The 26,661-nt window shown below is 36.0% G+C and overlaps 1 protein-coding gene across 2 annotated transcripts in view; it reads left to right on the plus strand.

Annotated features, from left to right (window-relative positions):
• Sfl (N-deacetylase and N-sulfotransferase sfl) overlaps positions 1–26,661 on the plus strand; it is a 193,688-nt gene that overhangs the window by 162,042 nt on the left and 4,985 nt on the right. For both annotated transcript variants that reach the window (XM_083048112.1, XM_083048111.1), the window contains 6 exons: positions 18,643–18,895; positions 20,260–20,451; positions 24,356–24,699; positions 25,194–25,482; positions 26,010–26,138; positions 26,431–26,613. In XM_083048112.1, coding sequence (XP_082904238.1) covers positions 18,643–18,895; positions 20,260–20,451; positions 24,356–24,699; positions 25,194–25,482; positions 26,010–26,138; positions 26,431–26,613 — 1,390 coding nt within the window. The remainder of the gene's footprint in view (positions 1–18,642; positions 18,896–20,259; positions 20,452–24,355; positions 24,700–25,193; positions 25,483–26,009; positions 26,139–26,430; positions 26,614–26,661) is intronic.

Here is a 26,661-nt window from a genome sequence, read left to right on the forward strand (position 1 = left end):
AAAAGTTAGCTACGCTGTTAGCTACTTGGCTTGCAGCTGTTTCGAAAATCTCATAAGGCACCACCGAGTTAAGGGATTAAATTGCGCAACTGGCGAATTGTCGCCTAGAAAGAACTTTTCGAAATCCAATAAGTGGAGCGCGGACAAAAGATTGAAACATTTTTGAACGTTGTAAATAAAGCGAGGAAAGTCAATCGCACAATTGTACAAATTCATTTCTACACTTGGGAATCGCAATTACAGTCAAAAAATTGCCATTTTTCTCGCTCGATATGAATTAAGTACGTGCGATATTGCGATTTATTCATTTATTTATCCGTTTAATTTCAAGGCGAAAAAAGGTAAATTTAGAAAACGAGCAATTTTCGAATTGCTTTCTCGCGAAATTGAACAATTTATCGTTCCCACAGTTTCATCTATTATTTAGAGAAGTTCGCATCCCATTCGTTGGATCGAGAAGGATCTTTCTCTCGGCTAAATCTTCCTGGAGATCCCTCTTGAACCTCCGAGTACCCTTCTTTCTATCGTGGGCTTCTATTCAATTCCAAATGAATTCCAGCCCTCTCACACATCGCCCTCTATTTAGCGCTCTACCTCTCCCCGCAGCAAGGGTCGAACACAGACAAAACGGCATAATAAGGTCTACGTACGATCGCATTCCACGAAGGGAGCAATTTCTATTCTATTTGTTTCGTCGTACAAAGCCATCTACGTAATTATTCACATACACACACAACTATGCATGTTCTGTATTATTGCTATTCATACATGTCTTTTTCTTCCTTTAAGGCAGTTAAAATACTGCGAAGAAAATGTACAAAACGTTTTAGAAAACTGTTCGGTCAGTCAATGTGCATGTATGCTGGAACATTTTCGATGAGAACTACATGCGGTTTAAATTTGACGCACGTCGCAAAGAGTATTTCGATAAAGAGTTATTCACTTTGATAGTAAAGTCGATGTAACGATTTTCTAGTATACAGTTATTTGCTAATTCTATTCTCATACTATAGAATTGTCAAAAGGACTTAACACATCATAAAGTTGAATAATTACTTGCATAATAAAGTATCTAGCTATAATTAATTATTCTTTATATTTTTATATATTTTTTCTATGAAAACTTATGCATAAGAATTTACTGCATTATGAAAAAATTTGGATGCTCATGATATAAATATGATAACAATTAAAGCACTGAAAAAATAGGTCGAGTCACGCAATACGCGCGAATTTTAAGGAAAATGAATGAAAAATTATTATGTTACATGGCATAAAAACATACATATAATGAAACTGACATATAATTAAACAGTTTATCTATCTTGCTTCCGTAAAATTCTCGCGAGTAACGACATCGAAGTCAGAAGCAATGTTCTTCATCCCTTCTTGCGCGATTGTTTCCGGTTACCATGCCTTAGCGATTTTCTAGGGAAGGATAACCACCGCCGGGAAAGCCTCGAAAAGGCACGAATCTTTCGCTAACCAATACACGTAGCAAATGGTAGTAAGACTCTCTTCGGTCCCCTCTTTCGTAAATTCGAAGCGAGAGGGAACGAATCGTCCCGTCGAAGAATCACCACGACTTTGATACCCTTGAAATATCCCCTCGAGGGCGTCTCACTTGAGCCTGTTCGCCCCTACACTGATCCGAATATCCGTTACATCCCCGACTCCGTATGGTTTTCCGTCGCGATTGGCACTCTTGTCCGTAACTTTGTTTCCCAATTTCGTTGCCGCGTCGTCGACCGACTGCGCATACGAACTTACCGAACCGTGGAGGAAACTTGGTCCCAGGAAGCAGATCTTCCAAATCCGAACACAAACAACCTAGGAAGAAGCGCGACCGATGGTGCTTTTCTTTCTCGATGGTATGATTTATTCAGAAGGCAAAGACTACTAACGCGTACACTTGGTAGCTTTCGGAAGCGCAACCTGCAACCGAGTATAGATAGATGCTCGCCGATGTTTCCTACCACCGTATCCTAATCAAAGACGTATTCCAACATGCTTGAATTTAATCTGATCGCGACCTACCGGAACGGAAGGAGGACGATAAATCTTTCGTCGGAATTCGGCGCGACTCATGAATTAATGAATAAGCGATGTCTCGGACTAAATGGCGATTCTCTCTCTCTCTTCTCTCTTGTTACGCCGTAATTGAGTCGAGGTATTCGGAGAGACGCGTTATTCAGTGTAAATTCTGCTGTTTTAAATTTAAGTTCTAACGAATTCCACCAGAATTAATGTCACGAAAAATAAATATACGGAAAATCGGAATTTTCGGCTTTAACTTACTTCGATAAATATAAGATCAATAAATATAAGAGGGGTCACACATGACATTTATCCAGAATGTACCTACGTGAATCTTTTCTAAATTATTCCGTATATTTCCGAAAAACAGACGGCCCTTTAGCCGTACAGTAAATATCTACACAGCTGTCAGAGAGACATAGCCAAGACATCGCATACGAAATAGCGATGGCAGACGAGGTGAGCATCCCGCGGGGCTCGAAATTTTCCTTCATGAATAATTCTCAATGTTCCCCCGTGCATTCCTTTTCTTGAGCGAACTGAATGCGTTTCAGAAATCTAGAAACGGCGGTCAAGTCATGGCCGTTGACCACAAGTATACGGAAAGTCGAGTCGCGTCGATCATCCGTTTCAACTTTCTTTGCTGGTTTGTCTCTCTCTCTCTCTCTCTCTCTCTCTCTCTCTCTCTCTCTCTCTCTCTCTCTCTCTCTCTCTCTCTCTCTATATATATATATATATATATATATATATATATATATATATATACATATACATATATAAAAATTCGCTGTACGTATGCATGCTCTTGAAGGATGAGGATATAAATGATCTTTAAATACACGTTGATATCTACAGGCATCGTCCAAAAAGTGATGTATTATCTGCGAAAGGGAGAGAAAAAATCCCTTGAGACAAGGATCCCTCGGTTTCGATCTCAAACTAGCTAATAAGCCATATACGAATTAATCGGGTATATATGTTATATGTAATATAACAAGATGATTTTTTATTTCTGCGGAATAGAACTTAGCTGTGCACATTTCTACATTTATTCGATAACGTATAATCTTTAATTAATGAAGAGATTCTCTATTATATTTTTCATTCCACTAATTATTAAAAATAAATATATTTTACACTTTATATTTCCGTAAAAAATATTTTTACATCGATCAATCACAAGATATTATATAGTATATATATTTGACTATGATAATAGATCGGATTTAATATAAAACATGGAATTGTAATTCTTCCATTATGATGTTACTTCCGTTCGTAGTTTTTTTCCTTGCAGTTTTGCAAAACAAAGTACTCTGCAATATCGATATTTTGCTAATGGCACTTACACAATCATCGAATCTTGAAGGACAATCCTTCCAGAGATGAAAGAACTACTTTGTCATTAATTTTAAGAACATTCTCTCCGATAGATATCGTCTCGTTTCTCGATATCTGTTTCCGATAAGTTTTTCAAGCACAATCAAACTATACTATTTATTTTGCAATCTGCTATCGCGAGAATAAAATTGCGAGCACGAGATGCTCGTCTGCGATCGGTTGAACGAGAATAACTCTTTCAACGGAAGGGGCTTTTAAAATCTCGTACTCGTCGCAGAAACGAAAATTAAATATTCGCTAAAAAGCGGATGGGGTTTCACAGGAGTAGCGGTAGCGATCAGTTTGTCAGGAGGAAACATCGGGGTGAGGTAGGAAAAAGATGTGAAGAAGCAAAGTGGAGAAAGAGAAAGAGGGCGAGAGATATATGTCACACAGGGGATGGTATACTCGCATTCAGCCATTCGCCGGAGTCCACTTTTTTCCGCGCGCTCGCAACAGAATGCAAATCGAATAGGAGAGGGAATTTAAAATCCGCACAGTCCTGTTGACGAACCTGCAAATTAGTGCGCGAGCGTCGCCGACATCGACGCCAGCGACAGCGGCGCTAATGAGATTCTACGTAGATGAAAGGGCCCTGGACGAACGTGGAATTAATGGAATAGTCGAGTCTACAGTACGAGGCTTCATCGATCCCTTTCCCCCGACGCCGGAAACGACCAGCCAACCGATGTCCTATCGGATACGTATCGGGAGACAAACTATAGCATCGACGTCGCGCTTTCCTTCATTATATTCCGCTGGACAATCCATCGATTAACGACCATCGCTTGCAGTGTGCGCGAACCGTTTCCCGAAACGAGCGGCCGCGAACGTGATTTGCATAGTCGATGATAAGAGAGCGCCGATATCTCCGCGCGACGATAATACAGCTCGAGCCAGGAAGTTCGAGGACCTTGACCGATTAATGACATCGGCGACTTGATTAATAGATCGATTAATAGCATTCCGGCAGGGCGAATAAAAGTTGAACGATTTCTCTGATTGAATCGCGACGAGCCCATAAATTCATGCTTCTCTCGCAGAGGGATTGAGTTGATTTTCCATTAATAATATTTTCAGATGCGCATTTTTATTTTTAAAATCCTTGCTGGTCTAAAAAGACATACATTTTCAGTCTGGATTAATATTTTCTATAATTGAAAATATATCTTACAACGTATATAATAATATAATGTGTGTGAAAGTTACAGAGGAGATCTTTTGCTATTAATTATCTCAAATCTCATTAAGAACTTCAACTAACGCGCGTGTCTGCGCTTAATAACTTTAAATATTATTTATTTTAAAATACATCTAGTGCATATTCAACAGAAAGAGAAACCAATTTTGTCTTCTAAGGCTTTGAGAGAATTGGTCTTTTATCACGTACTAAGATACATCACGCTAAAAGCACAACGTCTCTTCAGCATCCTCAGTCGCTATTACTCAAGATAGAGTATCGAAGCGCTTCTGTGGAACAACTGCGTCATTTGCATCACCGATAAACGCGTGCCGTCGAGCGAAGCCTTGCAAGACGATAATGCTTCGTCGTCTCGAGAACCTTGGTCGATTTAACGTCTTGGACGAGCCCGATTGTGAACACCGAACGGCGAAACTCCGCGTTGCCGGAGAATTGCGGAAATTCTCCGCGCGGATAATTCGACCGTCAGATAATCGCCGGCGAAAATATTTGCGCAGCATCACGCTGCCCGTATGTCCCGCGCGATAAAACCGACACAATCGCCGCTATACCGCATTCTGTCACATCGTCGTAATTAGGCAAATGAAGCCGCCGCGAAGTAGATCTAACGCGAGCTTGTTTTTGCACGCCCGTAAATTTTGGAGCGAGGGGCTCCATCGATTAGCCATTCACGGCTTTTCATCTAGTTCTATCGCGCGAATCATCTAGAGCCGAACGTATACAACATCGTATCTTTCTTCGGTCATTCAACTTTATCGCCGCGATCGATTTCTGTAGCATGATTAATTGTGGAGATTATTATAGCTCTATTATAGTTACTCACTATTATTATATCACAGTCGTGCTAAGCTAAAAATAAATAATCCCTCTTGCAATCCTTGATTTAACTTAAAATTAATGAATGAGCAATTTTAAATATATCTCACAAACGAATGCCAGTCACTTCAATTATAGAAATTAAAATTACCTATTTTTAGTATATATATTTTTAAAAATCTCATTGAAGTGTCCATCACTGCAGATAGGAAAGCACGATGACGAAACGTTAAAATAAAAATAACGATAAGAATAAAACGTAATACATTATTATCTAAAGATATCTAATGTATATTATTGCTTTCGTCGCGTTTTAATTATAGCGCGATATTTTACTTTCAAATTTCCGTCCGCCCCTAGATTAGCGATTTTGCTCACTGTGTGTGTGCAGCGGCGAAACGTTCCGTTAGCACCGAAACGACGTGATTTGCATCGCACCCGATAAACGCGCGTGCCGATAGCACCGTACGGCACCGATAACGTTGATCGGCGGGGAACTTGGAGGACGCGAACCGCGTAATCGAATCGACAAATTCGAACGAGCGACTTGGCGGATCTGCCAACTTCCCGACGCGATGTTGAATCCCTGCCTGAATTCTCACTGTCTGGGAAACTCGTTACCTGTTTAGCGAGACAAAAGAAAAGGTGTGTGACCAACTTGGGGGAGATATTTTTTAGGATGTGCCGAATTTCAAATTCTACGATATTTTGTATATGTAAGCTATGGAGAATTTTTATTTTTTAATTTGCATCAATCTTTATAATCGTATTCTAATCTGTGATAGAAAACTGATATTCTTATCAAAAATTAAAAATAATAGTCTACTTAAAAAAAGAGATTCTATATTTAATATTGATATGAAAACTTTTCTTTAGATCGGAAAATTTATCAATTAGTGTAAACACATTAATTCACTTGTTTATATCTATAACAGGTTTTCCTCTAAATAATGCAATAATTATTTCTATACCTTGCGATAACATTAAATTGATTTAAAAATACAACGGTGTATGATATATTAACATGCGTTATTACAAAAGTAACTTCGAGTCTGAATTATAGAGAATGAATTATAAATTGCCTTTGATCTGAAGGATTAATAAGGGAGTAAATTGTAAGTGAGTAATGTAATTATGATTCTAATGTGATGCACACGAGTGAAAGCGGGACAAAATGCAATTATTTGTTTAACGATCATGTTACGAGATGCTTTGTAAATTGGTCAGCCAATTTGTGCCCTATAACTATTTGATTTCATTAGAAATTCTGGGAATCTCGAGGACATCACGTCCGATTTAACGTCCAATTGTAGGAAGAATAATATGCTGTTGTATCCTATCTAAATATTCGTAGATTAAGGATAGTATGTGTAATCGAGCGCGGAGATTTGTTACGATCCTAAGCCGATTATTGGATTCAACGAACTAGATAGAATTGTATGAAGCCGATTAATGGTATCGGAAAACACGACGGTGTATCGCTGAATTTCGACGCTCGTTTGTACAATCGAGAAAGATGAACCTGGCACACAATTACCTATCCATACGATTAAACTTTATGCTTCGCGAAAGATTACTTCTCGTTATTTGTTTTTATATATTAACTTGAATATCATTCGATATTAAATGATATTTTATTGTTATATTTGACAACTACACGATTTACATATTTATTTAAATTTTCATAAATGAATTGATCTATTAAAAGCTGATATGCATAATTTTATCTTTTGATTATATATATTTATCGAAACTAATTAATTCTTCTTTAAATTAATCTGTACATTTTATAATTAGTATATATATACCAATCAGAACTAAATTTCAATAAAATGTACAGATTAATTTAAAGAAGAATTAATTAGTTTCAATAAATACCAATTTAACTCACAATCAGTACAATAAATAATAAAACAAAAGAAATTGAAATATTTAGTCAGTTTCATTATTTTGATATATAGACAGAACTAAACATAATCAGAAATAACAGCAAGCTAATCGATAAAATTCGTAATCATCAAGATTTAATTCTTTTTATATAAATATAATTTGATTCGTCCGATTCGTGCAAGGTACAAAATACATTTCTCTTGAATCAGCTGCTGTCAAGATACCAGAACGTGAGGCTTACATACATTTCCGACAAGTTGGGCAGTTCTTCATTATTATCTCTCACCGCAACACACTGTACAGGTGTACAATTAGCAACTTATAGTCCTGCCGTCGACGTCACGTTTTACAATAGAGTATCGTAGTTAAACAGAAAGATTATTATCGCGCTCGTAGATAGGTCGAGTAAAATTCACTGTACGCCGACTTTTTTCGCGTTAAAAGGAGCGATCGATCAGTGAGACGTTTATTGATCATCGCTTACATAGAATAATCGGCACACGCCGCGATAAACTATTGTCACCGTCGTCTAAAACATGAAGACTCGCATCTATTTTATGACTATGCAGATTTGTCGCGAGATCGCTTTCCATATTTCATGTTCCGATATAGTTCGACAATCGATCGATTAGTTGCCAATCATTACTTGCTATCGAGCCACGTCAATATTATATGATTTGCATACCCGTAGAGTCTAAAAGAGTCCAAATTGATTTCTTATGTAATCGTTTTTTCAAAGCAACCGGAATGGCAACTTTTATGATTAGATTATTTATGAATTAATTATGAATTATGAGAATCGACATCACTATTTTAAATTTATACATGTCACTTCAAAATTTATGCAAGTTTACATATGTATAGGATGTTAAATCTAAAAACTTATACAGTCTAAGGAAAGCGTAGGTAGTACGAAAGTGAACTAGTTAGGCAAACTTTAGATGAAACGACGTTAAATTCACACCATCTTGTAGTAGAATCTACACATTTAGGCTGATAAGATACGTTTGTCCGAACTTAGTTAAGAAATACAATAAGAACTAAATTTTATTGATGAATATTATTATATAATATTAAATACTAAAAATATATATTTATATACTAAATTAAATATATATATATATATTTAATCCGATAATAAGTTAAATATGTATTATCAGATTTGAGCATTTTATATAACAATTCTCCAAAGTAAGTAAAAAAGAAGATCAATGTTAATATTCATGCATTCTAGGAAAAATCTTGTCGTTATGAATAACAAGTTTATATTGCCTATAAATACGTTCCCCCCTTCTTTATGGTTTACGTCGGCTATATAACTTAAGCCGGAAACGTGCCGGACCTTGGCCGATTAATGGTAGAGCTAACTCCGGCGGAATTAGCAAACTTGGAAGTCAATTTGAATCGCCCACGAAGACCGCAAAGTCCATGATCGAAGCGGCTACACTTCGAAACTCGCGGCGGTAAGTTATTGTTGGCGATTAAGCTAAAGCATGCCGCATTGATGCTCGCCGGAGATGTTGTTTCAAAGCGCAAAGAAAAATACAACTAGCAGGGGAGCATGGACATAGTATTGGGCAACGAAGGCGGATTAACGGGGTGTTGTGATAAGCAAAGCGAGGGACAGCTACGCCCTGCTCTAGGTTCTTCCATAAACGTGTATTAGATCTTAATGTACGAGAAAGAGAGTGAGATATAATAATAATACATTTAATTCGCGAATTAATTATTCTCCTTTTCTATGAAGATTTTACTAAGATTTCCAAAAGAGATTTCCAAACGATCTACGAATTTAATGGTGTGCTATTTATTTCTGATTTATTATAGCGATAATCGTACATGTTTGTACTAATGTTTTTTTGGGGGGCATTTATCTATCTTTTAAAAAAATTACATATATATAAAAAAAATAAAAAACGACAGACGGCAGTAATTTTTACAATACTTTTTTTTGTTATACCATCGTATGTAAAGCCTCAGTGTTCTCTACATTCATCGGCGCGAACGAATTTGGTATTGCAGAATTCAAGAGACACAAGGGCGACTTCAAACTGAAAAATGTGCGTAGGACAGACCCCCTCGGGTGATTTTATTTGCGATTCGTTCGGGATTGGTACAAAAGAATAAATGCACGCTACGCTTTTGGCTATCTCGACGTTGTAAATGCGAATGAAAATTTTCCCACCGTAATCTCTCTATATTCAGCATTTCGTCACAAATATGTGCTCCGCTAATTAAAGATTATTATCAGGCGAGCCACACGCTTTTTCAGCTCTTTTTAAGAGGTAAAAGCTAGCCATTACGAGCGCGTGGCCTGCATATAAATACGCGCAGCTTTTTTCACTGCTAATTACGCAATAAATTAGATCCATAATGCAAAAGCCGAAAAGTATTAACGGACAAAAGTTATAAACGATATTAATCCCGCGAATGTATAAATATGGCTGTTTACTATTCCCTACAAAGAAAAAATACATAAAAAATTGTAAATTCAATTATACGCAAAAGAATTGATTAAAATGACAGATTAACTCGTTAAAGATAGATTCTCGTTTGATATTTTTTTTTTTTTTTACGATTTATGATCAAGTCAGTGGTAAAAAAGTGCTCCATTCTCAATTTGAAAAAAAAGTGATAGCTTCAGCGATCGGACGAAGAGTTAATCTCGCACCATGCCATAACGGCTGTGTTAATTCCGCTCGCATCGGCGCGAGCTACGTGCCCATTATGCAGGATAATTGGATTTTTATCCAGATACGGATCATCAGCGCGGCTGTCTGAACCATGATAGAAAGATTGTCGGGAAAATGGTCTGCGATGCCGAGCGCGCGCGCGCTGGTGGTTTTATTCGCCCGGCATCGCCTTTTTACATTCTGCACCGCGGCACAAAAGAATAAATATACGTATATGTACCCAACCCTCTCTCTCTCTCTCTCTCTCTCCCTTGCAAAATTCGCGGAGATCTCGACAATACGCGAATGCGGAGGACCCGCCGCTCCTTCCGTCCTGGACGAGGCACAATAGGCCAGCTGCGGTGGATCCTTTCGCGAATTAAATCCCATCTTAATAAAATATCTTTGTATGCGTGCGTAATCTCCCACGCGATAAAAGGCGAGAAACGCTCGAGTAGATTAGACTTTATACAAGTACTACTCGACCATCTGATAAAGAAATTTTGATCATAATACACTCGGTGACAAATCGACTGAGCCAAAAGAGGACACTCGAGTAAATATACAACATGTGTCCACAGATTCATTCAAAATATATATAAATTTCGATGCAATTTTTATATTTTTTTTCTGAGAATAATAATTTATGTCTTTTTTTAATAGTATCTCTCTATATACAATGCTATAAAAGATTTTCTAAATATTCTTGCACAGAAGTCCCAGGGATACATTTATTCGCTCGAAAGTATATTTTCACCTTATTAGGAGCACCTTTATGGAATTTGCTAAAACTTTGTTACGCGCAAGTGAGAAAATTTAATCGACGAATTTCTCTAAGACAATGGAACCGTTATTTTAATGATATTGTGGCGAGCATATCGACGTCACGTTGCTATTCTGCGGTTCTGGAGAATTTACATCTGCATATACAGATATTTTCCTAAGTTGCTAGCTGCGAAATATTCGTGGAATTCGGAGTGATTAATCTATAGGGGTGAGAAGAGTATATTAGTATGTGAGAATTTAATGACTAATAATAGTTTGTGAATGAGCTTTACATATGTTAGTACTCTCGCATCAGTAATAAATTTAAATTATTTTGAATATTTTATAATATCTACAAGAAAGATTCATTATATGTTAAAAATAATTATTCTTATGTAAATTTCTTCTCTTTCTGTCGCTTTCTTAAATAATCTTTAAATTGTATAAGCCTGTCTAGATAGAAAAGTTTGAAATTAAGAAATAAAGCTTTACTATTTATTTGCATATGTATTTGAAGCTTTATTTCCGAGAAATTCTCCTTAATCGTATTAATATAAAAATTATTAAAACGATGGAACACAAACAGGCTCTAAATAGATCAAATATAATTTATATATAAAAATGATTGCCGTGTCTATATTAATGAAAAATTGACTCCAGTTTGATCAAACAATCCGCAGCAACGTGTGTTCGATAAATTTAGCAATAAGGATTCTGTGTATTCGTGAAAGCAGCTTTTGTTATATTTTGTTCGAAGATTCGGCCGTTTCCGTTTTACCAGCTCGACAAGCACCTTATTTTCTTATACTCGCTCTTGCGTCACCGTCCCTCTTCATTCCGCGGAATGCACTTTCGGCAAATCCGCCCAGGCAACGACTTTTCTCGTTTGCGCTCGTTCCCTGTTACCGGATGCGACCGCTGCCAGCCAGGAAGATAAGTCCTCCGCCGGGGGTAAATCGTGTTTGCCCACCTCGTCTACGACGACACTCCGAAGGACGAAGGGTGGCCGGTTTTCTTCTTCGTTTGAAGCTCTTCCCGATTCCTCGTCGTTTCGCCGCTTCCTGCTTTTAGTCCTCTCACAACGAGAAATGACAATAGCTGCGAAGTATCGCGGCCGACGAAAGACGTTTGCCTTTTATTACCGTTTACCCTTCGTTGCCGCCGCGCGCTATCTGCAAATGTCATTGAGAAAATGCGCGCGTTTTCGCGAGTATGACATTTAGCAGTATCGGATATTTGAAAAATGCGTGACGATATCTAACTCGACGCTCATTTTAAAAGATATTGGATATTTCTTTACTTTGTAACAAAAGCAGAGCAGTGTACACTGGTTTCTAAATTACGAAAAGTATACGAGACACTTGAGATAAGTTAATAAAGTACTGAGCAAGGCTGACTAAAAATATTCGTAGCCAATATTTTTGAGGATCCCTATATATCTGGGTCATGTTAGAGTTTGTTTTTTACAAAAATCGATCTTACGATGAAATTAAGATTACCGGGCGATCATTTTTCATGTTTCTTTAACTGCACAAAAATCGAGTAGAATATGGTGGGTGGATGTGTGCAATTGTATGTTTTACAATGACTTCTGTTTAGTGACGTTCGAGCAAATCTCGGTAAAACGGATTATCTCGGCAAACAGCAATTCATAACGCGTAACGACTGAAACAATGGTCCTTCAGACTTTTCATTTCTTCTTACATCTTTCTGTTTACTTAATGGCTTACGCGTCCGCTCGTTTATTGTAATCGCGATTTTTCTTTTACTCTCTTTTCTCAAGAGCCGAGAGGGATGGGTAAAAGCGGACCATCGGTTAAATCCGGAGGTGCGAAAACACCGGTAGCGAAGAATGAAAGATTCAGGAAGTCCGCGCGAGCGCTGGATTAATTCAATATTTTGCAATGCTAACGTGTCGCTGCCTTGTAAATCTTCAATGAAAACTACGACGACATGCCGGAGAGATGGAGGAACTTTAGACATTTATTTTTGAAAGAGACATCTCCTGCACTCGAGAGAGAAAACAGCAGGCACACCGTGGTCGTAACATCCGGCGAAAAGCACATGTGCAGAGCTAGGATTCTCCGACAATCCTGTTGCAGATCTACTGCAGATTGCGGCGCGCAACTCCTAAGATTAAGAAAGTTGAGGACATTAAGAAATAGTTTTACCCATATATATCACGACTCTACGCGCGATGATTACAACTAATTTTTTTTTTAACTTGTCAATATTAAATTAAATGACTAAAGAAATTAAAATGATCTCAACATAATACAAGATCAAATTGCTTCAAATTTTTTGATTCTTGATATTTTTATAGTTTTAATAATGCCAACGTGAATTTATCGGTTCGTCGTTTTTGCCATTCTTTAGAAAATTTGTCGAATCTATATGTTATTAGTCCATTCAAGGATCTCCCTTTGTGAAACGTTGCGCAACTGTCGCGTCACTGTCGTAAACGTCGTCGTGCCTTTAGTCCAATTTGCGTCAACTATGCGGCGTAATTTAATTCAAGGAGCAATTTAAAAAGTTTCGCCCGGTGCGGCATAAAGCTAAACGAGTCCGGAGAAGAAAAAGGCGATCCACTACCACCCGGCTTGAAAGTAATGAGTGGCCGTTGGCAGTTCCCTCCCTCGCGTCGCTGACCTTCCGCGTAGATATGCCAAATCGGAAGGATTTCTTCCGAAAATTATGAAGTTGTTTTCCCGGAAACTCCGCCGCGCGCTCTTTTGCGTGTTTTTCGCTCGCGGAAAAGCGACGGCTGGATGAGAGGAGCGGAAACCCGGGGGTTGAGGGTGGCACGCGTCGCGTCGGCCAGAAATTTACGAGCCGGCTACGACTTCTTTGGAACACGCCCCGGGGATAAATTATGTCCCCCCTGAGGGCCACCATTGCTTCTAGATGTTGAGGCCGGTATACATATATATGTATATACGTATACAAATCTCGAGAAAGGTCTCTTTCCGCGTCTCGATCTGAAGGGATAACTTACGATAACTGCCGCGATTGCACGATCCGCGATTGTGCCTTTCCGAAATCGGACTCGCCTACACTATTACGTCCAATTCTCTGTCATCTAATCCACTTAATTGAATTATTTTTCTTGATATAAATGTACCCTGTACGATTATACAATTCGGTACTTTACGTGTGTAATATTCTACTTCGTATTCGGCGAGTTTCGGTGAATTACATCTGCATTTTAACGTGAAATTTGCTCGATAAATTTCCACGCTCGCGGAATAATAAAGGTTGAAAATTAGATACTATATCGTAATAATTCTTTACATATAAAAGATACTTGTACTTTATATATTAAAAATTTATCAAGAACGTAGCTATAAATATCGAGATTAAAATCTGAAGAGGAAATTTTCTCCTAGTTATATTAATCGGAGGAAAATTGAACAACGTTTTACTTTGATTAAACGATTTACTAAAGAATCTGTTTATATGCTGATATACATTTTGCTTCCAAGCTTTACTAACTTATATTAACGATAAAATTACAGCAGATTAATTAAACTGGCTGAGCGGCAGTTTCATTTTCAGAAGACAAATTTTCTTTCGTAATAATAATGCGATTTACCGCTTTTTAAGGGTTTAAAAAGGCGTAATCTTTGATTAAGATTGTAAGTAATTAATCATTCAGCCTCAATATTAATTATACTACACTACATACTATTGCATTATCATATTATCTGTGTCAAATATTTTTATTTAAATAGTCAAACAATGAAAAAAATTAATTCGTACAATTTTGAACTCACGTGAGCGTGAATAAATTTCAATCAAGTATAGTATTATCGATTAACGTTAATTCTAACCGATATAGGACATTTGGATATAGCGTATTAACGAAGCTGGCAACGTGCGTAGAAAATGAAAGCGGGACGATAACGATAGAGAGAAACTCTCCAGCCGATTCAATCTCTCGCATCAATAATGTTATATTCACTATCCCGTAATCCGTAATACATATCTAATACGACGTGATATCGAAGCACTCCGGGGCGTCAATTTTATCATTCCACTCCGTATTAATTAAACTTAATTCAATCTTCTCTTCGTCGCCCACGGACGAGACAGGAAAGTTTTCTGTCGCGGAACTAGGGTGAACTTTTAAGGTACGAAAGTTTCGCGAGATATAATTAACGAAACTGCCGATGCCGCGTGTAGAAAATTTCGAAGTCTCGATATCATCCCCGGCACGTAGGCGGTCTTTCATCGTTTCGCGATTGGGGACTCTCTCTCTGTGTGTGCCCCATCGCGATCGATACTTCTGAATTTCGCTTTCGGATTCTTCGCGTGACGTGTGCGATACGCTCGATTGTTAGCCAAGAACAAAAGAGCCGCATCGAGAGGGGGTTGGAGGGTGAGGGGGTGGTTCGTTATGACAGTTCGTTAGCCCCGTAAATTGGCTAACTCGCCGTTAATGGGCGGTTACCAATTATCGAATCGATTACGTCGGTAAATTATCCGGTATTCATTAGTTAACTCGAATTTTCTGCTGCGCGCGCGCATATATAACCCGGGAAACCCGGCCATTGAGGCAAGTCGACACAATCCATTAATGCGAAAATAAAGTCAGTTACGGCGCGTACAATCCAATAATGTTTCATCTAATTATAAAACTATTACATTGGGCGGATTATTCTTGGCTGACCCTTAACCCTCTCTCGACTAGCCATGTCATTGCATCGGAGTCATTTGTCTTCATTGCTGCGCGAAACCAGTAAATTGTGCATTAACAGCACAAGTGCTAAACTAGTACTAACTACCAGTGGAAGGATTATCTGGTAGAACACAATAAGGTTTCGTATCTGAAAATGAGAATATTCATACTCGCACAAATATCTCTCTTTTTTTTACCATATCTCGATAGCATTGGTATTTTCATCATTTAAAAAATTTTTATTTTCTGCACTTTAGTACGATCGAAAAATATTTGTAAATAAAATGTCAAATAAATCGTAATATAATCTCTCCAATAAATACGAGAAACTTTTGTACAAAACATCTATATGTTGACAGAATTAAGACTTTCAAAACAATGGCATTTTTATCATTTTAGCATACTAATGCATTAAAATGTTTATATGTAATTAGAATCAACAATCTCGAGTAATAAACACAAGGAGATATTCAACTATCATCGATATTGATGAATCTAGCGAATTTTCCAGACATTTCTGCACAACCCAAAACTGTTTGTTGTGCGGCTCATATTGTTTACCATTTTTTTTAATAGGAGAAATAGACAGCTTCTACGATATATATATATATATATATATATATATACACACTGGCGGATCCTGGGGGTTAAACCCCCCCCCCTTGCAAATTAAAAGAAACAGTTTTGCTGAATTTGTTTAAAAAATATAAATAAAGAAAAACAAACATTAAAGAGCTATCGACGTCAGGATCCGCTAGTGTATATATATAAGTATAAGATACACTGTAAATTATACTCATTACGCATTCAAGGAGTTAAGTGTAGATTAAGTCAGACATAGGACGAAATGATGAGATAATTTCATTGCACGAAAATAATTAGATGAAATTCTTTATATATATATAATATATATATAATATATATTATATCTATATAATATATATTATATCTATATGTATAATCTATATATAGATACAAAGAATTTCGCCTAATTATTTTCGTACAACAAAATTATCTCATCATTTCGTCCTATGTCTGACTTAATCTATACTTAACTCCTTGAATGCGTAATGAGTATAATTTACAGTGTATCTTATACATACATATTGTATATATTATATAGATATAAAGAATTTCGCCTAATTATTTTCGTGCAACGAAATTATCTCATCATTTCGTCGTATGTCTGACTTAATCTATACCTAACTCCTTGAATGCGTAATGAGTATAATTTACAGTGTATCTTATACTTTTATATATATATATATATATAGATTAAGTCAGACATAGGACGAAATAATGAGATAATTTCGTTGCATGATTGAGGTTAATCCCCTCCCCCTGCAAATTAAAAGAAACAGTTTTGCTGAATTTGTTCAAAAAATATAAATAAAGAAAAACAAACATTAAAGAGCTATCGACATCGTTGATTCTGGAATAAAAGCTAATGAAACCATAAATATTAAATAAAATAATTTTGCAACCCCTCCCACCCCCATTATCGACGTCAGGATCCGCTAGTGTATATATATATATACATATACATATACATGTATGATTGAAAGTTTGTTTGGAATTATTTAGCAAATATTCATACATATTTGAATAGATAGTATATGTGTTCCGGTCTTACAGAAAAAGAGAAGCAAAAAACAATATCTGACAGTTACTATATTAATACATCAAATATTTATCGTTTACCATCAAACTCTATTATTGATAGTTTGATCGCTTCTGCCATAACGTGGCTATTAACAGTTAAAATAAACGAACGAAAATAATTTATCTGGAAATTGTATATTTCAGCGTTAGTGTCTCGCTGCGCTGTAAATAATAAATTATTTTACACTCGTGGAATATTTATCTCATCGCGACTTTATGAGCGAAACATGTTTTCCATTCCCCAAAATCTGCTTAAAAAATCGGACATGGACTTACCATTGGCAGATATCATATTTCTTTTTTTTTCTTTCTTTTTTTTAAATTGGAGTGCATCTCCAATAAATTTGATATCCGCGCTACCTCTTTACGATGTGACAGGATATGAGAGAAATCTATCGGTACGATCGACGAGAGAAGCCTCGGCGGTTTATTTTCGCAATAAAATCATTTTATCGCGTTCAGAACAGAAGTATGGCATGTCGATATCGTTTTTTTTTTTCTTTTGCAATTGGAAAGATACATTGGATATAAAAATTTAGATACGGCTAAAATTGCGGCGAGGGGGAGACAGCCTGATGTCGCCGGGATATAATTTGCAAAGAAATGCACTGAATCTTTTGAATATTTCCGTGTAAGGAAAATGTGTATCATGCATGTATACTTGCTTTATTATTCGCGGGGCATTTTTGATGCTGCATAAATGGAATTTCGATATAAAGTGTCTCAGTTTTATCGTTTAACAATACCAACAGCCTCCATACCAGACTACTTCCTTTTATCGATATTCCATTTTACTTTTATTTACTATGAATCCCACTTTAAACATCCGATACACTATTGGATTGAAATTGTCAAAATACACGTTGACGGCTATATCTTATGCGAGTGGCGTTTACGTCTAAATATTTGCTCTGGCAAGAAAAGTGAGAGAAAGGCCGCATAAAGTATCATAGCTACCAACGAAGCGGTAAAAGAAAGATAAAGTAAGAAGGAAAATTTATTCCATTTTAAAGAACGCGTTAACTCCGAAGGGGTACGGTGCTTACTTTATATATAAGCCTTCTAAGAATAATGCGTACCTAAGCAAAGTTTGCAAAAATTCCACATTTCTGTTCAATTCTTCAATAAAAAATCTAGAAAAGACGATCAGATCAAACATATATTGATGCAATAACTCGAAAGCCATAAATGTAAAATATGTGTACGACATATTCATAAAATGCTTGCACTATCACAAAAGATTATAATTATTTATATAACCTGGATCAATTGCAAGAATCTGCTATTTTTTTCCTTTATTGAGAATTCTATCTATATGCAAATATTCCAAAAATCTCTATATAGAATGCAATATAAAATTTTTAACAAATATTCACGTATATAGTGATATAAATAAATAAAATAATATGTTGTCCATCTATTTTGATTTTCATGGACAAAACAAAATGGTCAATCTCTATATGAATAATAGAGATTTTTTAAATTCTTGTATTTGAATTTTTTCGAATATTAAATACGAAAAATTATTGGTATGCTTTCAGGTACAAAGTGGAAGTGACCGGTAAATCTTTACCAGTGCTGACGAATCTTGATAAAGGTCGATATGGCGTACTGATTTTCGAGAATCTAAATAAGTATCTGCAGATGGATAAATGGAATCGCGAGCTACTGGACAAATACTGCAGGGAGTATTCAGTTGGCATCGTGGGTTTTGCTCCTCCTGGAGAAGAGAGCCTAGTCGGTGCTCAGCTTAAGGGCTTTCCACTTTTTATACATACAAATCTTAGATTGAAGGTCAGTTTTCAACATTACATATTCAAACTCTATAATATGTATATTCTCACAGACGTGTTAAAATATCGAAAAATTTATTTCTATAAATGACATATTTTTGAATTATTAGATTTTGTATAAATTATATTTTTACGTAAACATATTTTTTATATGCATTTCTTTGATATAACTTTTAATATATATGTTTATTTATTTAGTTGTGACAAAAGTAGAATCAATATTGTTTTAAATGATTATAATTTAACTGTTTTAATTTTGTTATTAAAAGCGAAATATAAGGATTGAAGTATAAGGATGTCCTCCTCTCTTTTATTGCGTAATAAAAAGTATCTTTTTCCCTTTACAATCAATATCAGAAATTACCTAAAAAAGCCATGATGATAGGAAAAGTCTGGGCGGCAATCTTCATGGCTGCAATCAAGTTTATATCGCGGAAACTAGTCTCGAAACGAAAAGGAAACCTCGTAAAAGAGAGTAATAAAAAGCGCGCGTTCCACAGTATTAGGTCTGGCTGCAGTAATAAGGCAATCGATATTGTACGTTGTTCCCGAAAAGCACTATTGCGCCGAATACTTTTGTGTTAATTTATATGTGCGTATTCTTGAATCATTTTAATAGTTAGGTATTATTAGATACTTAATTTTACGATATCAACCTTTCCCACACTTTCTTATTACTGTAATGTTCGTAACATGAAGTAAGTTACAATCTTCTTAAAACTTTGGAATATCGTGCCTTGGACGCGTGGCATATCTTCTAAGTAACAATCACGCTATTCTTAAAGAGACTTTAAGAAAAAAAAGAAGTCTGTGCTCATCGAGCACAATATTACACGTAGAATCTCTCTTTAAATAACCATAATGTGCAATTTCATCAATCTTCTCGACATGTTCCACTGAATATTTATAAGGAAAAAAGGAAGAAGCGGCTAATTTGATTTCTAACATAAACTATATTAAAACGAGATTATTCAGAGCACGCGGTAGAAAAAAAACAAAATTTAGAATACTTTAAACAATTTTCCCATTTATTTTCCTCAAACTATATTCTACTATATGAATATATATATATATATATATATATATATATGTATAATAAATTTAAATAATTTTCCAGATAGAGTTATTATATCGTGTAGTCTCCCATATATTTCATATAAAACATTATTGCGTTATTCTGAATACAAAATCGCGTTCTACTCTTGCACAGTATTAATTGGAGCAATTTTCTTTTAACAAAGCGCTAAAACGCGCCGCGTGATGCGTTCGAAAATTTGATTTCTTCTCCGAAAAAAGGGAGGGAATTCGATAGGACGAGCGGAACTTTTGTACGGGTCGCATAGAATCAGGTTTTTCCTCCCTCAGGATGCTCAGCTGAATGCAGCGTCTCCCATTCTTCGATTAACCAGAGCGGGGGAAACGGCCTGGGGACCACTTCCTGGCGGTGACTGGACTATTTTTCAGGCCAATCACAGCACCTACGAGCCGCTCGCTTGGGCGCATCGAGACAGCCTCGACTATCCGGCCAACAAAAGTCCCCTAGCCACCGTCATCCAGGTGAGTCGTGCACTTTGTCTGCCGGTCATTCCGGTCACGTATCTCTTCTCGGACAAGTCGGACGACTGCGGAATTAATGCACCGTCTCGCGCGTCCATGCGTATTACATCCTTTCGGCGATGGAGTCGGAACGTTTCAATTATTTTCTTTCTCCCATACTGGACTTAACACATTGCTACGTTGAAAAATTTGATCGGTAAGATAATACAAGGCTGCGAGGTTAAATTCAAGATATTTTTCGTGGTAAACATTTGGCAGAGAAAGGTCATAGAACTCTCGTATCATATTAAAGCAAACATTATACCACCTTTAAACAATAACTTTGAGAAGGTCCCTATTGGTTTCTACGTAGAGATTATACATTAAGCTTCCAGCGCATCCTTTGGGAGTCCCTTATTAACTCACGCAACGCTTTGTACACTTGGCTCTTATTTTCTCGGATAATTTTGAGAAATAAAAATGCACAAATTTCCGCAGAACGGAAGTTCTTCGTTCCGAAAGGATAAAACCTCGTAAAAAAATGATAAGAGAAAAAGGAATAAATTCGCGAAATATATAATTGCATTGTTTACACGTAGATACATGCAATTTGATAGTTTTTAATGATAATATCCGTCTTGCATCATATCGCTGACAAATTCAGAATAATCAGCATAAACGAAATAGTTGCGACGCGAGCCTAAGATGCATCGTTTCTTTATGCACTTATAACAGGTTTTTTTGTTTCTTACGCGAGAAAAAAAGGTCCCTCGATTCCAGGCATCTTTAAAGAGTGGTTTCTCATTCTTACGGTTCTCGACAGCGATGTCGGAAAAGAAAGCTGGCTAGAAACGAGGAATTTCTCGGATACACCACTTCACTTTGCGGTTGCATGTAACGAAGGGAAGAAAAGAAGAAAGGCGGCCGGTAGGAAACAAGAAGCTGAATGGCTGTGCAAGATCCGCCGGCTCGCAAGGGGTAAAACAAAAGAAGGGTTTGGAACAATACGCACAGGGTGATTTCATCCCGCGCTTGTACCCGGTGAGAATAATCCTGTCGAGGAGAGAGGAATCTCCTATAGACTCCCTCGAATGTCGCGCGATAAAAAGTACGAGCAAACTTTCATCCTTCTCTTCACATTAACCCTTAATTGATGTGATAAAGTCTTATATGTTTCAACAAGTGAATTGCCAAATTCTATTGCGTGTCATTATTATCTAACGTAACTTTTTTATTATTTTTTGTATTGATAAAATTTAAATCCAAGATACATATCTAGGGCTTTAAGGATTTTCCAGATATCTTCTACACATTTTCTTTCATTATCTTTTTTTCATCTCTCTAATCAATTTGATATATATTTTTTTTAATTAAAGCAAATTGAAACATTAAAAGGAATACAAAAGCTCTTTTTTTTTATTTTAAATATATTATTACTCTCTCTCTCTCTCTCTCTCTCTCTCTGATATAATATTTATATCTTTTTTAATTATGAAGGGGTTTCTACGAGCTAAAACGCGATTTTTTTCAATTGTGCTTATTACTAATTAATTTTGTATTAATGGGATCCGCGAATATGTACGTACTTCTCTCGTTCACCTTCCTGAATTTTTCCCTTCCGCCGTTTCTCTCATCCTGGCGATTCTTCCTGCTCTGCCAGTCGAGCCAGCGGCGGCGCCGGAAAACGAAAACAAATGTGGAATTTCCGCGATACGGCTCGTGGCTACGTATACGAAGGTGAGCTGAAAAGAAAGAGAAGGGAAAGCCAGGAGAAAGAAAAGAGAGAAAAAAAAGAAAGAAAGGATTCGCCGTTAACGGAGGTAAACTGAAACAATTCGTAATGCCGTCCCCGACCGGCGTTTACATTCATGCAGGAATTCGCAACTGCAAGATTCCGGACGAGAAAGAGAGAGAAAGAAAGATAGGGAGATGAAATGATGGTGGTGCATGAAAAACGCGAGAACATAGATGCTGGAAGAGGAAGGTCCCGAATGACCAAATTGTAGATGATATGAAGAAAACGGTTCTCATCCGACAGACATGCGCGAGATATCGTCCAATATAACAAAGAGCGCGAATATACGCTCGTATCGTTGTCGATGTTTTGCTGTCCCGGTGCAATGTTTTTCCACCAAGCATATCTCGCACTCGACCATTTTATCTCTGTACTAGCACGACTGTGAGATATGCGTAAAGTTTTTTTTAACTTTTCCGTTTCCGTGAGAGACCAATTGACAGCGCATCTATTTAATTTTACATCGGCTGCTTTTTAGGAATAAAAAAGCGTTACCAATTTTTCTTTTATAATTAAAAATGCAAAAAATTACAAAATTAAATCCATCTTATAGTTCAGAAAATATTGTATTAAATTTTTGGTAATTGAAAACCGATTCATTAAGCAATGCTTACAAATTTCGAAAATAGTCAAATCCTATGATGAAAATGCCTCGCAGCACATGGTAAATTGAATTTTTCCATTACAGCAAAACTATTGTATGTGTGCGCAAAAATGCAACGATCTCACCGTCGATTGAATTCTTTAATTGAAAGTTAAATTTCGCCCGTCTTAAATATTTAAAGCAAACTTGAAAAGAAAGACCTCGCGTCGCGATGATACTCGCAATTCGGTATAATTTATTTCGCATTCGCGATTATCCGAAAAAATTCCCGATTGTGTTCCCTATGCGTCATTCATTGTCGCATCCTTAACGTATGATCCGTCCAATCCCCGAAAAGAAAATAAATTGACAGTTCCAATGGTAGCAAATGACGCGCACCGTACAGTCGCTCATTAATCGAATACGCCTACGGCTAATTGGTTTCTGATTTAATCACCTGGCTACCTACGCGATCTGTGCATCTATCCCAACATCCACCTGCATATCTCGCATGATAGAATTATCCGCGTGAGATTATTATTGTTGTTTACTGCTAACAAGCTTGCGATTCACAGCCGATTCTGCGGAAAGTTGCCGGAGAGTTTCTGTCAAACAATATAATTAACTCATTGGACGCTCGCGATTATTGCTTGTCGTACTCATTCAGTGTGAGAAAAACAAAAATGACGATGTTCGTTAACGTGCGATGATTAAGTTATGTTTACGTGTACAGGGTGAGGAATTTTCGCATATTTTCGGGTACTAAAACAACACAACATACACTACGTGCACGCCATTCTTTGATTTTATATTAAAAAGAATATTTTTTAAAAAATAAAGTTTGTTTAAACTCGATTAATATTTTTTGACAGAAATCAGCTGATTAAAGCGTTAATTTGCTAATTAAATTTTAAAATAAAAATATGTTATAAATTAACGATTTAATCAGCTGATTTCTGTTAAAAAATATTAATAAAGCGTTAATTTACTAATTAAATTTTGAAATAATAATATGTTATAAAATGTAAAATGGTTGTAAATACTATGTTATAATGCCTTATCTGCGATTAATATTTTTTGACAGAAATCAGCTGATAACTGTCAAAAATATTAATCGAGTTTAAGGAATTATAACATATTATTTACAACATTATTATTTTAATTCTTATAACATATTATTAATTTAAAATTTAATTAGCAAATTAACACTTTAATCAGCTGATTTCTGTTAAAAAATATTAATAAATCGTTAATTTGCTAATTATATTTTAAAATAATAATATGTTAAAAAAATTAATAAGAACAACAGCTGTTTCGTTGCGGCAATATGAGGGAGAAATTTGATCATAATTAGATCGTTGCATTATCGTTGCATCATTTTTATTCATATAGTCACAGCAAGGCAGACATTTGTATGAATCAAAAATTAGCATGTATACTATATACTGCCTATAACGATAAAGATAGATTAGTTAATAAAATTTTTAATATTTGAGAAAGAGAGAAGAAAGAGAAATCTTAGTTTATAAAATGTATTTATTTAACAGGATCATGGCAGATACGACGGAATTCAAAGAGTTCTTTTCGGCGGTGGTCTGAGATTTTGGCTGCACAAGCTATTACTGCTGGACTCGTTGTCTTATTTGTCGCATGGGCAATTAAGTCTGAGTTTGAATCGCATGATCTTGGTGGACATTGACGATATATTCGTCGGCGAGAAAGGCACTAGATTAAAAAAAGACGATGTAATGGCATTGTTGGCCACTCAACAGAGAATTCAAACTCTGGTGCCGGGGTTCAAGTTCAATTTGGGGTTTTCCGGGAAGTATTTTCATCACGGGACAACGGAGGAGAATTTGGGGGACGACATGCTTTTGGAGAACGTAGACAGGTACGATAAATCCGAATAAAAATAATAAATGTAATAAATATTACGTTATAGAGATATTAATTAATTGAGAGTATTATGTTATATCATGAATTGATTATATTTGTACAGTTTCAAGAATAATTTGATTAATCAGGTTTATTGTAGTATTAACAATCACAATTATTGATTCAATTTATTGTTATAAAATATATATGTGTATAAACTAAATTTACGGTCTCATCGACATCATGGTACAGCTTTTATCGTATAATGTCACGCGACAGTTTATTATAATCACCGCGTTACAAAGCCTCGCCGAAACATTGCAAAATCTTGATGTAGATTACCTCAAGGTAATTAATCGCGGTCGTCAGACATTGAATAATAAAAAAATACAAAGAATTTTTTCAAGTGCTTTGAAAAAAGTCATTTTTTATACAACATCAATATATCCAATAAAAAAATAGCTATTAAAAATTTTGAAAAAAAAAAAAAAAAACCACGTGGGCTTTTAGATTTATGTGGTTTTCCCACATGTGGAACCACCAACAACCGCATCTGTACGAGAATGTAACTCATCTACAATTGGACATGGCGTTGAACAAACAATTCGCAAAGGACCACGGTATACCAACCGGAAGCGGGTACAGCGTAAGTCCGCATCACTCCGGCGTTTACCCGGTCCATGAAGGCCTCTACGAAGCGTGGAAACGAGTATGGAACATCAAGGTCACGAGCACGGAAGAGTATCCGCATCTGAGGCCGGCGCGTTTGAGACGCGGCTTTATTCATCGTAACATTAAGGTACAAAATCACGTTAATCGGCAATAGTCATTAAATCATCTCTAAATCAAACATTATTGATAAATATGATATTTATATGAGATATAATTTGCACACACGAATATATTGAAAATATTATTTGTATTAACTGAATGCGCGAGTTGCGATTAAATATTGCTTTATCCCGCAATTTCCCGAAATATGAAAATCTCGATTTTACTGCGCGTCATAATTTGCATACGTAAATATTAAATACGTAATCGATCATAAAATTCCGTCAATAATTAATTAGATATTTGTTTACTTATGGATATATGAGAAACATGATTGTATTATTTTATCAAAGGCAATATGTAAATCGAATTTATATATTGATTTTTGCGTCCAAATTTAAATTTTTATTTCCCGAATAAATTAACTTTTATTTTATATTTTATTGGATCTTCTAACATATATATATATATATATATATATATATATATATATATATAGATAATAAATTCGATACTTATTGTCGGATATAAAAACATTTATTATATATATTCAAGGTCCTACCGAGGCAAACTTGTGGCCTTTTTACTCACACGATTTTTATCGAGAGGTATCCAGGCGGAAGGGAAAAGCTGGACGAGTCGATACAGGGCGGTGAACTTTTCCAAACGATTGTATATAATCCGGTGAGTAAATCAACCGTTATGGAATCAATTTTTGTCAGCTTTGTTTGATCTTTCGTATTATAGATACTCATCTTTTTAATCTCTATTCATAGAGTATATCGAAAAAAATTTCTTATTAATTTTCCTCGACAAGAAATATCTCATCTTTTCTTTTGTAGCTTTTTCTTTTAATTTAATCGCATTTTCCATATATTTTATATATATTTTTTTTACTTAACATTATATTTATATTTATAATATTTATTATGTACACAAAAATGATTAAAAAATTACTCTTGATTGCTTTTTTTAGATAAATATTTTTATGACGCATATGTCGAATTATGGAAACGATCGATTGGCCTCGTACACTTTCGAGTCTGTTATAAAATTTATTCAGTGTTGGACGAATTTAAGACTATCCAGTGCACCACCGCTCCAACTTGGGGAACGTTACTTTCAGTTATATGCCGAAGAGGCCGATCCAGTGTGGGGAGTAAGTAGATATTTGGATGTTTAAAAAACCTTATCTGTGCTCTTCTAC

Source organism: Prenolepis imparis, unplaced genomic scaffold, assembly GCF_030444845.1.
Source record: "Prenolepis imparis isolate NDT839.2.m4 unplaced genomic scaffold, iyPreImpa1.0 SCAF_10, whole genome shotgun sequence".
NCBI classification, from domain to species: domain Eukaryota; kingdom Metazoa; phylum Arthropoda; class Insecta; order Hymenoptera; family Formicidae; genus Prenolepis; species Prenolepis imparis.